The 13,656-nt window shown below is 35.6% G+C and overlaps 2 protein-coding genes across 2 annotated transcripts in view; both read right to left on the bottom strand.

Annotated features, from left to right (window-relative positions):
- Positions 1-4,677, bottom strand: part of LOC144630722 (neuroglobin-like) — a 140,399-nt gene extending 135,722 nt beyond the window's left edge. Inside the window, exons 1-2 of the mRNA XM_078489104.1 lie at positions 4,603-4,677; positions 1,053-1,246 (exon numbers count right to left, since the gene is read on the bottom strand). Of these exons, the coding sequence (XP_078345230.1) occupies positions 1,053-1,216 (164 nt within the window). The 5' untranslated portion in view covers positions 1,217-1,246; positions 4,603-4,677. The remainder of the gene's footprint in view (positions 1-1,052; positions 1,247-4,602) is intronic.
- A 2,741-nt stretch (positions 4,678-7,418) lies between these two features.
- LOC144630932 (neuroglobin-like) lies at positions 7,419-12,107 on the bottom strand. Its single transcript, XM_078489290.1, has 3 exons — positions 11,932-12,107; positions 10,613-10,838; positions 7,419-7,565 (listed from the first exon to the last, which is right to left on the bottom strand). The coding sequence occupies exons 1-3, from the start codon at positions 12,105-12,107 to the stop codon at positions 7,419-7,421; spliced, it is 549 nt and encodes a 182-aa protein (XP_078345416.1).
- Between the last annotated feature and the right edge of the window lie 1,549 nt (positions 12,108-13,656).

Raw genomic sequence — 13,656 nt, 5'->3', positions numbered from 1 at the left:
GGGAAATTATCACGTAGAGACATCGCAAACTACTGTGAAGTAAACATGGCGGTGATTGGTAATTTAAATGAAAACCGAATATTTCGTATTCTAACCAGTTACAGAGATTTCGACTTAAAACCCCAGTACCAGTTTAACAGAGCTATTATTTATACTTTAAAGCTAAGACTGTTATTTAGTGTAATGATATTTTGCGTTAACTTAGCTTGCGGCAATTCTTGTATTTTGCAGTCATTACCACTGTAAACTTGAAAGACCAAAAACAGATTGTCATCGACCGCAGCTCTATAGCTACTGAGTGGACACCTTCCTGACGTTGAAAAATCCCAAAACTTAATTGAAAACAATATAAATCCCGACGCCATGAGAATCAAGTATAATCCGATAATCCGAGATTATAACGGTTTCGTATAATTTTGTAGTGGACACTTGAGAAAACTTGGAATATTCATATGTATATTATATTACATACATTTATACATATATTGTATTTCACGTCCCCACGGGGCTTTTCAGTGAAATAAATAAAAAATAAGTGAGTGAATGAATAGCCTGCGTAGCTGGCGGGATTCGAGTGCGAGTGCTTGCTCTGAGACGGGCCGGCGAACGGCAAAGAGAGGGAACCGCGGAGCCGCGAGGAATTTGGAGCGAGCCGCGAGGAAATTGGGGAGGAGTCGGCTTCGCCGCTCACGCACGCGGGCTTCGCCCGCTCGAAGCAAGCAAAGCACTCGCACTCGACTCCCGCCAGCTACGCAGGCTAGTGAATGAATAAATAAATAAATAGGTAAATAATAAACATTCAAAATTAATTTTTAAGTTAAACTAGATTAAGCTAAAAACAGTTCATTAAAAGTGTCTTCCCCAACTTGTTCCTGAATTGCGCTAACGATTGGCTTATTAATATTAATAAGCGGACAGGTAAACAGAAAAAAGTGTCAATACTGGACAATATTGCCTTGATGCATTACAAAATTCTCATACCAACATTAAAAGAAATGTATGGGAATGAGTTAGGAGAATTAAGAATCCGATCTTAGTTACAAAATGCTTACCTTACAAACATCACTTTACCCGCGTCAGTTTTGACTGGTTCCACCAGCTTCCAAGATTCTTTCAAAGTGTTTTTAGTCTCGGTAGATAAGGCAATGGGAACAGTTTTTACTATCGCTGGTAAACTTCTTGAAGATCCACTATGAAGTGAAGCGGAGCATCCCATTGTATTAAACACATTTGTTCGATCCAGTTTCTGAAAATAATAATGGTAATAAAGATAATTCAGATTTCAAATTGAAATAAACTACCAAATATCGCTCAAAAGAGTCATTTCACGAAATGCGCGTCTAAGAAAATTTAGCCCAAATTTGTCAAATTCGCCGTTCATAATCAGATTCAATCTTTCCCAATCTTTTAAGAGTAAAATTTTGGCCTGTTATTACCTATCTAAATTTGTTTTGTGAGAGGTTGCCTCTAAGCTACTTGAAAGCAACTTTGTTCGTGGAAAAATAATTCTAAATATGGAATCTTGAAAGGTTCTATCGTTCCGCGTACCTTCGTTTTGAAAACGAAATCTTATTTATAATGAATTCACAGTGTGAGATTTGCAAAGTTTCTTAGTTACGGCAATAATCGTATTATAGGAAATTAAAGCTTATGTTTATTAACGAATTTCCAATTAAAGCGACTTAAATTAACGCCACTGAGAAAGGAAAATCATGCAAAATAGGAAATTAACAGGATTGAGTAGGCTATATTTCTTGATAAAAGAAATTAACGCAAATGGCAGAAAAAAATCCGATCTGCCGTGAAAACAAGAACAAAATAAAGATAAGAGCAAAACAGAACCCAAATTAACGGTCGATTTGTGAAGTACAGAGAAATCTCAAGCAGACGAAACGGGACTTTGCGTTAGGACGGAATTCTAAATTTCGAGTCAAAATAAAAGAAATTAGTGCCATTGAAAAATAAGAAGCCATTTTATGAAGGTGATGAAATTAACGCTTGACGAAATTAACAGTTTATTTGTGTTTATATAAGTTCGAAATTCGTCAACTAGCATCTTGCCGAGACCTGCCAAGGTGAACATTTGCTTAATTATTTCAATAATTGATGTCCCTAAAACAATTTAAGTCAATTTTTCCAATGGAAAAATAAAAATGGTCCTTTTGCAATAATTGTTCACATGGAACAAAAAAGAGAATGCGGCAACCTCCAAAACAAAGCGACTTCAGCCAGCTAAGCTTTAACTTTTCTTTGTATGAAAGTTATACTTCGCTGTTTGCCATCTAGAAAGGAAAGCAACATGGCGGTTTCTTGCAAGAGGCCCATAGTCTCTTTCGTTCATATCAATACAGTGGAATCCCGCCATGCGGCCACCCGTTAGAACTACGATTACATCGTATTGCAGCCAACAAACAAAAGCTCAGTTTCCGTTGTTACGACCGATGACCACCTTTATAGTACCTGACCTTTATTTTTATCTAAATTACATTTACCATCAGGTAATACGGCTAACCGAAGTGCCTGACGAAATTAGTGACAAAAAGGCAATAAAAATTAAATTGAAATAAATTGCGTTAATTTACACTGATAAAATAATAATATAACAATTAAACTTTTATAGCGTAAATTTAATAACATCGACCATATGCGCTTTACATCGATAAAAAGTAAAAAAAAAAATATTATAATATTTACTTAAGTTATGGTAGATGAATGCACGGAAAAAGGAGTAAAAATATACAGGTTACAGAAAAATTTTCCAAAGTTTAAGCGGCTAATTCACATGCTCTGTCTCCAAAGGTGGGAAACAAACATTTTGCCCTTTGTATTCACAGTAGTCGTTGGGGAGGCATATTAAATTAACATTATCCCTGACATTACATTATGTAGTACTTGCATCATAATTTGAACCTTTTCTATCATTACGACCACCACTTTAAAAATGCCTATCTTTTACGGTGGCACCAACGGGGTTCCACTGTATTTGAATGGCCATACAGTCGAAATTATAGAAATAGAAGCAAGGCAATTTCGGGCACAAAACAGAAGATGTCAATGCGCTTACCAAGATGTTGTTGCGCTTCCAACAGTTTCAAAGCACGAAAAATAATATGACCCTTTTAGGGGGTCTGTATGGGTGTGTCGAAATTCCAGTTATCAGTTAGATTTCAGTTCATTTCTCGACTATTAGTGAATTATATATCTCAGATCTCACTGCCAGTTCAAGAAAACGCGTCTCTCAACTAACTGTGAAAATTATGAACAGTTCCCAGCTATAAATTAAACCCCATCCAGACCCTTTAATTTTATGTTTACTGATTTGGACGTTTTCTGTTTATGGTTGACATGGCAATAACAATTTCGCTAAAAATACGTTTTACTTAACTTCAATCCAAGACCAATAAGTGGTGTTATTTTCCTGTCGAACCGATTTAGAAAATAATACTTAAAGGATGATTTATAATGTCAGGTACGGACCTGTCCTGGATGGTCCAAAACGTAACGAATGAGACAAAACATGCTAGAAATAAGTATCAATGTCGACAATACGAATCTACCACCCCCTCTCACACACATCCATATTCAATATAATATAGTCAGAGTGGATTTAAAAACACTGTGGCCCTGTATTTGAACGATTTAGTTCATATTTTCAATAAAAAAGTAAAAACCGCCCCTTCATTGACTATTTAACGCGAAAACAGAAATAAAATAAATTTTGAAATATAGATTTAATATTTATACGTTATTTTAAAAAATAAGAATATATTTACTTCTTGCGAATCGTGTTAGCATTTGTTGCTTTCTAAGTGCTTTGACACTAAACGAAACGCAAAGCGAAGGCTATTTTGTTACATAGCAGCACCTTTTCTAGAGTCACACTTCGCTTTGGCGGCGAGAATGACGTACTTAACAGTTAACTTGCACGCGTAGAATTGCGTCAGTGGTAAATGTGTGCTCAATTAACAACAATTTTAAACGCAACACTGTTAATTTTGGCACAACATCTGTTGAAGCGTCACATTGAAGCTTTTTAAAGGTAATTCAAAGACCAACTGCAAGGTTGCTGACTGAGTTACGTTAAAATTTCAATGCGCCCTGCGCGGTGCATATGCATATATAAATGTAACGAAAGAAAGAACGGCTAAAAGGTGCTGTCCTATTTTTTTTCATATACGTGTATATTAACAAATATTATATATTCTCAAAATATTCGCTCGTTGTAAAACATTTATAGCCCTGGCGTACCGAATGGCGTCATTTTGCGTGTGTTATGCTCTGACAAAATACACTTTCAATGCCAGACCACTGGAGCGACATTATAACATATGATAACAAACTCGGGAGTTTTCAGACAGTTATCAGCTTTATCGGTCAAATTTAATAAAATATTTCATCCAGCAAAACACTAGCCGCTTTCTTAAAATCCTTGAAACATTACAGTTACTACTGAAGAAAGTATATACTATCCATTCTTGAATTTCGCAATTACGTGAGATTTTTTGAACTACTTAGTTGTTGAGCAAAATATTGAATATTGAATACGTTATGATAAACCGAGAGGTCTGATATTAAAATTGTAAAATGCAAATAAAAACTTACCTCTGTGTCTTTTTAGCTTACGACACTGCCGTCAATTTGATCTAACGTTTAATTTACGGCATCTTGCAGCAAATAAAGCAAATTCAATTCTTAGTAAAAAAAAAAGCAAAAATAAATTCATAGCTTAGCAACCGAAATGCATACGTAACAGGTTTATAATTAAAATAAATACAATAGAGAATCTCAAATTTTATTAAGTGGTATAGCCGACAGTGTTAGTAAAACAAAGGTCTTTTTGACGATCGTTATTACAATTTGTTCGTAAATGACTATTAAGAATTTATATTTTTCTTACGTCCAATATTAGCAAGCGAGTCATGAATACATGAAATTTGATTTAATCCGATGTGGCGGCGATGTAAATGGAAAATTATCCTGTAAATTTCCTGTACTGTGTATCCATGATGTCATATAATTGTAAACAACATGATATGGTTTTTAATTTTTTCTTCAGTATTTATGACAAAGCTCGTTTTGCCGACAGATGGAGTCAATCTACTTATAAGACTGACGGTCTTAGATATTGCATGCATATAACTTGCCCTGTCAGAGACTCCCTTTTATTTTCCAGTCAATTTTCTTGTTAATGTCAAAAAATAATTCGTTCCGAAATGGATCTTCAAATGTACCTTTTTCGTTCTTTTAGTTTAACATATAACACACATCAAGGAAAATTTTAAAAAGGTCCTAAAAGGAATGGCTGCCAAAACATGTATTGGGTTTATCACAAAAATAACGGCGTATTTGAAAATCGCTCTCATATGCTATTGTAAACAAATAGTGTCTTAGTTAATTTTATTATATGGAGGAGAGTGTTTTACCGGGAACTAAACCACTCGTAGATTCCATACGCCACTCCATCCGGGACCCGAGTGGCGTATTTTCCGTATGACACTCTTGCGAGTGACATATCGCTCATTGACGTCACGATTCGCGCCATTTCTATTTTGCTGAATGAACTTGGTTTCGTGTCGTTTGTTGTTAGCAAGCATCGACACGAAGGTTAAATTTGTTTAACAAAGCAACGAAAAAGAATGAGTTTTCCAAAAAAAGTTAAGAATTAGTACACAATAATGAAAACCTTGACGATTTCAAAGTTTTTAGAGGGAATTCTTCGCAAGGAATTTCACCATTGCAAGATGTCGTGAAGAAGAAAACAAAAGCAGTTGAAAACTATCGATCGGCCAGCAAGACTTTGCCGCATCGGATTCAAGTCAAAGTCAGTAATGTTTCAGTTCTTACGTGTTATTTAGTTGACCAGCATTTTGTTTGATCGGAATTCAGTTTTTAGTGTTATCCTGGGCACGGGTGCTTTGTATTTTCTATGAAGACGAACGCTGATTTGTAAAACTGGCTCGATTATTCAAAAACAATGAAATAAAAATCGGCAACGTCAACTACATCTGGTCTCCATATAATAAAAAGAACATTACACGTTGGCTCAAAGATATGAATTTTATGTTCTCGTGGCAAAAACGATATCCCACTCGTTCGCTACGCTCACTCGTGAGATATCGTTTCTGCCACTCGAACATAAAATTCATATCTTCTCGCCACCGTGTAATATCCTCTATATATCATATCTCCTAAAAGTGGCGGTAGAAGTAAAACGTGCATGGTGAAATATATATAGAATTATCGCAAAAGTGCGCTTAGAATTAAATATTCCCGATAAAATATTAATAAGTAACACTAGCATACTGGGGAAAGTTTACGTTTAATTTTAGAGCTTGGTGTTTAATTAATAGTCTTCAGGTGAGTACGGCATGGTTCCAAGAATACACGTTAATATTTTTGCTGCATTTTTAAATGGATTTTTAAAAGTTTCAGATGAACGCGAGGTTTTATTCCGCAATTAAGACATGGAAGTTGCTACGTTATTAAAATTTTACTCGCCAATGAAAATCATTTTTTCTTCAAGACATATCTGATTACTGCGGAATAACAAATTGATCCCAATTTGCCCAGTCTTCCAAATAGATCCTGTATTTTTTCTTTTACTTTTCAAAATCCCATTGCCATCTTGATCTGAAATCCTTTGAACCTCTTGCCTGCCGGGAAGTTAAATTTAAATCGTACTTACGTAAACAAAATTGGTTTCCACGCAACTGAATACGTATGGTAGCCATTATTTCCTTTTTATTACACGACTAAGACAATTGACGGGGCTAATAACGAAATTTAGTCAACCACAATGCTTTATTGCTGTTTATTGCCGGTCCAGTATTTTTATTTAAGTACTGAACCAGGTGAAATTTCTTACACTTTTATTTTGTTTTATTACACTTCTCATACATTGTTGAAAAAAAGCGAAAAACTCTACAGTCTGCTAACACAGTGTTTTTTTTTCTTTACGATTGGCTTAAACCTTAAACGTTCATTTGCTTGAGTTTTTAATTTCCACAACTCAAAAGTGGAGCGATAAATTTCTTGTTAACCAAGCTTGCTCTTGGGAGAGCATCGGTTATCGGTGTTCTTTGCCTTAACCGTCGGCCGATAAACTCCCAGTACAAGCCTCGTGTTTGCTTATAATAAAACCGATTAGTTCGTATGGGGTGATCGTCCGGGTAAGAGTAGTTCTGAATAAAACTGTTGTTGGCGACTGACGTTTCGACAACCTGAGCGGAAGTCATCTTCAGTGTCAAGTGAAAAGTTGTTGTCAGTCGATGATGTTATAAGTCATCGTTATATTTGGAAGTCAAATGATGAATTTCTCAGGTTGAAAGTAGAAAGGTATTAATAATACTTTATTTTCCCAGTTGTCCTCTTCGTTCTACCATAAAATGGTTAAGGGAAATCAAACCGGCAAGTCATGTTCAGCATTTTTGGCTCGCTTGCTCCAGTCCCGTCAACATAGTTCCAGCCATAAATTCAAACAGTTCCCTCCAGGCTTTTGTGACTTCTTCAGTACAGCATTCACCGAGAATGTCTGTTAATGTGAGGAGAAACGCTTCTTCCATCACCTGACAGGAGAAAGTAGTAAACTAGTGTCAACATATTACATCGCTAAGTTATTATACTTCCTTCTGTAATAAAGCACAGTGTTTCTTAGTGGTAAATTCGTCGAAACAAACGGGAAGTATAGCTGAATATCTTTTATTTAAATGGTTAAACAGTGGGGTTTTTACACAGACTTCTAAGCATTATTAAAAATACCACATGAAAGAACTGCCCAGTGGTTTTCATTGAAATGGTCACACACTAGGGTTTCATCCACGGACTTTAAAGGAGAAGTTCACTCCAGAATGGCCATTTATTTTCTTTACGCCAATAAAACGTTTATACAAAGATATGTTATTCACCAAAATTTCAGCCTCCAACGTGCGCTATAACCCTACTAAATCTTTCTTTGAAGTAGCCCAGAACTCGACAACTGAACGCCGCCATCTTGGAGCTGGGTAATGTATGCGTGACGTCAAAGAGCTCAGCCTGAAGTTTGGCGGGATAATTTTAATAGTCGAAACTCCTTGTTTCTTTGTAGTGGCTTTTGTTTGTCAAAATGCCTCTTTGTGCAGATCCGTGTTGCTTAAACAGAGCTCCATGAGATACAAAAATCTTTTCACCGTCTTTCAATATCTAAAAGAAAAATTGCTCAAGAATGGCTTATAAGAATGGGTAAGGACAAAAAAATTCCTGCCAAAGCGAACACAAATATTCATGTGTTCCGGAAACTATACGGAAGACTGCTTCGAAGAAGATCACAGATACAGTCTCCTACGAGAAAATACCCACACACACAAAAAAAGAGCCAGACGCAATACCAACCAAACAACACGTTTATGTTACTTCACTTTTTAGTTAATTTCAGGGAGGATTTTTAATCAACCAGAGAAACTCTTCTTGATCAAATTTAAGATCGCAACTCCCAAAGTGAGCTTTATGTCATTTTTTGCAGTTGACTGACTGAGCTAGAAATGTTTGAATTATTTCATTTTACCTTATTATAGGAAATTAACGATACATGTTATTAACGCGAATTTCAAAAATTCGCGTTAATTTTATTGATGTAAAGTTGTTTACTATAAGGATTTAACCAGAACTTTTCTTAAATTCGCGTTAATTTTATTACGCGTAAATTTTGTTCGCGTTGTTAAAATGTTTCGTTATATTCCTATAATAAGGTAGATCAAGCAAAATTTTAACTTTACTTATTACTTGCTTGTATCTTTTTCTCTGTCTTTTTCCTTCTATATTTATTTACATGTACAACCCAGTCATTGCATTCAAAATTTTTGTTAACAACTTTAATAGCCCGTTTTGTTATTTCTATTCTGAGAAGTGTCTGTGCCAATTTTGGTCAATTTTTGTTCATGCCGTAATTATTTGCCGTCGTCGTATTTTCTCGATTAAACGCGGGTCCCCAATTAAACGCCGGTTTCGTATAAACGCCGGGTCAAAACTGCTAACTTATAAATAAACGCCGGGGGCGTTTGATCGAGATCCCGGTGTTTATTTGCGATCGAGCAAACAAGTAAATATATTCTCTTAAATAGCACTGCTACGACAAACTGGTACGGTTTGCTTCTTTGGCAATTTTTTATAATGTTCAAGGAAACTTCCGGCGTAAAATAACTAGGATGGATGCTGCAAACAAAATGAAACAGCAATGTTCGCGTTCGTGTTGTCATGACTGACGCACTGTTGATTATAACAGTGGAGGATGACGTTCATAACCGCGGAGGACGTTGGCGACATTGCCGTTTATGTACTCATTGGTTGTTTATGTTCTGTTTGTAACAAATCTAGATTGCAACATGCACGTGCCGTATGCAATACTGTTACTTTGGTAAAAATCATCCTCGGAGACCCAGGAGCAGTTTGTCAGGCGGGACGACGAGAAAAATCGTGGTTCTCGAAGGATAGATAATAATCAACCTAAAAAAATTACAGAAAATTGCACTTCGTTAATGAACACCGGACCCCGATTAAAAACCGGCTTCAAATGAAAGTCGGGTTTACCAGGCCAAGTTTGAAATAAACGCCGGGGGTGTTTGATTTGAGAAAATACGGTAAGCAAAATGACTAACCGCTATTCTTTCTAATTTATTCGCCTCCTTTCGCTTGCATGTCGTTTGAAGGAAGTTACAAAAGAAGATTTCTTAAAAATGCATGGTTGGTATTGCGCCTGGCTTTTCTTTCTTTTGTGGATATTTCCACGCAGGAGACTGTATCTGTGAGCAACTTTGAAGCAGTCTTCCACAGTTTTCGGAACACACAAATATTTGTGTCCGCTTTTGAGCAATTGTTCTTTTAAATATCGGGAGACGGTAAAGAAACAACTCTTTTGTATATTTTGGAGCTCTGTTTGAGCAAAATGGAGCTGCCCAAACACGCATTTTGACAACCAAAAGCCACTACAAAGAAACAAGGAGTTTTGAGTATTTAAATTTCCCCGCCAAACTTCAGGCTGAGCTCTTTGACGTCACGCATACATTACCCAGCTCCAAGATGGCGGCGTTCAGTTGTCGAGTTCTGGGCTACTTCAAAGAAAGATTTAGTAGGGTTATAGCGCACGTTGGAGGCTGAAAATTTGGTGAATAACATATCTTTGTATAAACTTTTTATTGGCGTAAAGAAAATAAATGGCCATTCTGGAGTGAACTTCTCCTTTAAAGCTACAACCACCTTGTACAGCATAATAAAACAACATTATTAAAAACAAGCCATGGCATATTGCAATTCCTGCGTTTTGATTGGTTGACCGGCCATGGTATATACGGTATATACCATGGACCACAAATATGGCAGGACTACGCGTCGAAGAGAACAGCAAGAAAGCTCAAATATTGCAATTCTTTGGGTGTTTTTAATAAAACAATTATTCAACTTGCGCTTGTTGAATATGAAATAGTTACAGCCAACTCGGCGCTACGCGCCTCTTTGGCTAACTATCATCTCCTATCCAATGCGCGCTCATGAAGTAATTGTTAAGTACCACATGAAAGCATTGGTCAGTAGCTGTTTTTTTTTATTTTTTCTGTTACCATGGAGAAATACAGATTGATCGTACCTTTAAATGTTTTTCATTGATAGACATTGCAAGATGCCTTTCTCCTAGCTTCGTAAGATCGTCAATAAACCTCTGTGCGTCGTTTAACGAAGAAACAGCGTCTTCAACTACGGCCATTAAACGTGCGGAGTGTAAAAACAGTGAGCGAGAGTTCATCAGTTCATCAAGGGCGACGCCTTTGAATGATGGAAATGTATCTTGAAGATTTGGACTTAACTGAAGAAGTCTACAAGTAAATAAAGAATATTGTTTTATATAATATTTCTCAAACTTATTAACAGTTTATCAAAGAAAATCATAACCGTGAAGGAGGTTTGGACACCGGGCCTTTACTAGCATAGATTTTTACGATTTTATTTCGATTGTGAAGACGTATCAAACACTTGAGTTATCCAAACACAAATACTCCTCTGTGCGTCGTATTTTCAACTATATTTTCAACTATACCAACACTTCTAAATTCCAATTCGATCGGGAATCCGAGGGCCACAGGTTTGTCAGTCGAAAGACTGTTATGTGCAACCCTCGTAAAACAAAGTTTTTTTTTTTTTTTTTTTTTTTTTTTTTTATTCTCGGAGTTTGGATATCCCGTAGAACGCTGTCGCTCATGTTTGATAAATTACGTCTTAATCGAAACTAAAACTACGGGGAAAACAGAGAAAAAATACCGTAAATCACATCTCTAATCCACCGTTACGGTTCTGATTTCCTTTCTGTAAACTTGATGAGTTATTGAGATATGAAAAGGATCAATTAATCATTTTTTCAATCCTGCAGGCTTGAAAGTGATAATTTAGCTAAATAAGAGTATAATATGGAGAATGTTGGGTTTGGGAATTAATTTGTGATCAGTTTACCATTCATGCATTTTGGTTAACCAATGCGTCTAGTTACTTGTGTTTGCGTCCGGAAGTTCAGAATCTTAATAAGTCCCCCGTCTTTATTTAGCTCCCCCTTCCCTAGATGGTACTTGAGCATGGCAATTTATAGCAACAAACAACGCAACTTTACACGTTTAAAGGTATTTATCCATCATAATTACATGAACATGTGAAAGAAATATATTGTTTTTCTGCATAACCAGGGAACTCATAAACAAAAAATGATGACCTTTAAAAGGTCAAGGAGCAGTATGACCTAGCAAAGGACAACGGTCGGACTAATGGGAGAACAAGGTGACCCGTTAAGAGAGCGAGATGTCCAAAAGACAAGAGCGAGGAAAGCTTAGATGTTTATTTCTGTTGTATACACCATTTTTTTTTCCAACGTTAGCAATGCAATTTAAATAACAAACGGAGAAGCCATTTTGACATTGTTACCTTGTAAATACTTTCTTTCCTGTGTCGGTTTTGTCTCGTTCCAGAAGTTTCCAAGATTCACTCAAGATTATTTTGTTTTCATCGGAAACTGACACCTTGACTTTTTTGTAAGTGAAGCTGGAGGCACGGGAACGAATCACTGTATTCTTAGACTTCCGGGAGGCTGCACAGCCCATTGTTGAATGCTGCCTTCTTTACTGATGTTGGTTATGAAGAAACAATAGCATGAATAAAAGAACCATAAATTAGCATACATTTGTTATTTACATTAGCATATATTTTAAAAAAATGCTAAGCAATCCGATGAGCTATACCATAGCTTTTAATTGGAAAATGGAAACCTATATACCTATAAAGCCAGTGTAAAAAAAATTACCTTACTCAGAAGTGATTGCTGTTTGCTTCGGTTTCCTTTGTTCATTTCTCGAAAATTAAACTTTGTTTAGTTTTTGATCCTATAAAATGATACTATAATAGAAACTGCAGCAGATACAGTATATGCAAAAGTGAACAACGTATAAACAAGTTAAATTTTCGTTTTGTATGGTTGTGTTACAAAAGTTGAACTGCATGAGCGCTGAATATTCATTAGATTTTTTTCGGTAATTAATAATTCATTTACTTCGTAAATATCATGACAACAGCTGATTAAATCAGTAAACTTGGCCGGGATGATAATTTTAAGTATTCGCCTGATTCAGTCATTTTAAATAAGAATCTTGAGTTTACTTCAGTTTATATTTTGTAATTTCCCGGTTAATTACTCGATAAGACGTTTTCTGTTGTTTTTTTCTCTTTTTTAACCACGGTAGATTTGCAAATGATTGACGTTGTCATTACTTCGGCCTGTTTTTTACAAAGTATTTTATGCAAGGGTATCTTGGATTAACCAAAAATGCTAATTGCATCATACTCTGTTGTTTTATTTTCTATTTGCAATAAATAAAATTGACTCCAAATCGAAGAAAACCTCGAAGTTTTTCAATAAACATTAACTTCAATCAAACAAAAAACGTAAAAGCCTTAAACGTACAATACAACAATATCTGTACAATCAAAATACCTTGAAATAATAGTTTGATCAAGGTAGAACAAATACCCAAAGAGGAAATAATATGAATGGGTGAGAAAGTCGGTACTGGCTTAAAAAACATGTTAGGTCGTTTCGGCTACTCATGCAACCTTTTTCGGCCAAAAAATTTAAAGCAAGTCCAACTTTTAAACCCATTTTAAACCATGCTTGGCTGTGAATCAAATATGTTTTGGTTTACTAAACTGAGAAGAAACAAGGATAACTACGAAAGAAAAAGACTGAGGGTCTTTAAGTAACAAACTTGAAAAATTTGGGTTCAGTCTTTCGTGGTATGTCATCCATATCATAGCTCCTTCAAGTGTGTTCTCCAGGGAAAAAACATGGTACGTTTTTATTTCGTGACGCGCAAAAAAATAACCCTGTTAAACTCTTGTTTATTTCAACAACAAAAAAACATACATACATTTTAGAGTTATTACGATGAATGTAAAATCAACGCTTAACTTGAAAAAATTCTCCATAATGCGATGATTAAGAAGCATAATTACTTTTTTATAGCATGTATGATTCATTGTATGTTTAAAACCCATTAAATATTCTTTATTAAGAATCTCTAGTTTTTGTTATTTTTTTTTTCTACGTTCGAGATATATTTAAAATAATTTCTCGGAAAGAATTGTACATGTTAATAC

Source organism: Oculina patagonica, chromosome 11, assembly GCF_052425735.1.
Source record: "Oculina patagonica isolate OP01 chromosome 11, crgOcupat, whole genome shotgun sequence".
NCBI lineage: Eukaryota > Metazoa > Cnidaria > Anthozoa > Scleractinia > Oculinidae > Oculina > Oculina patagonica.
The sequence above is the reverse complement of the archived record's forward strand: the minus strand, read 5'-3'. Positions and strand labels throughout refer to the sequence as shown.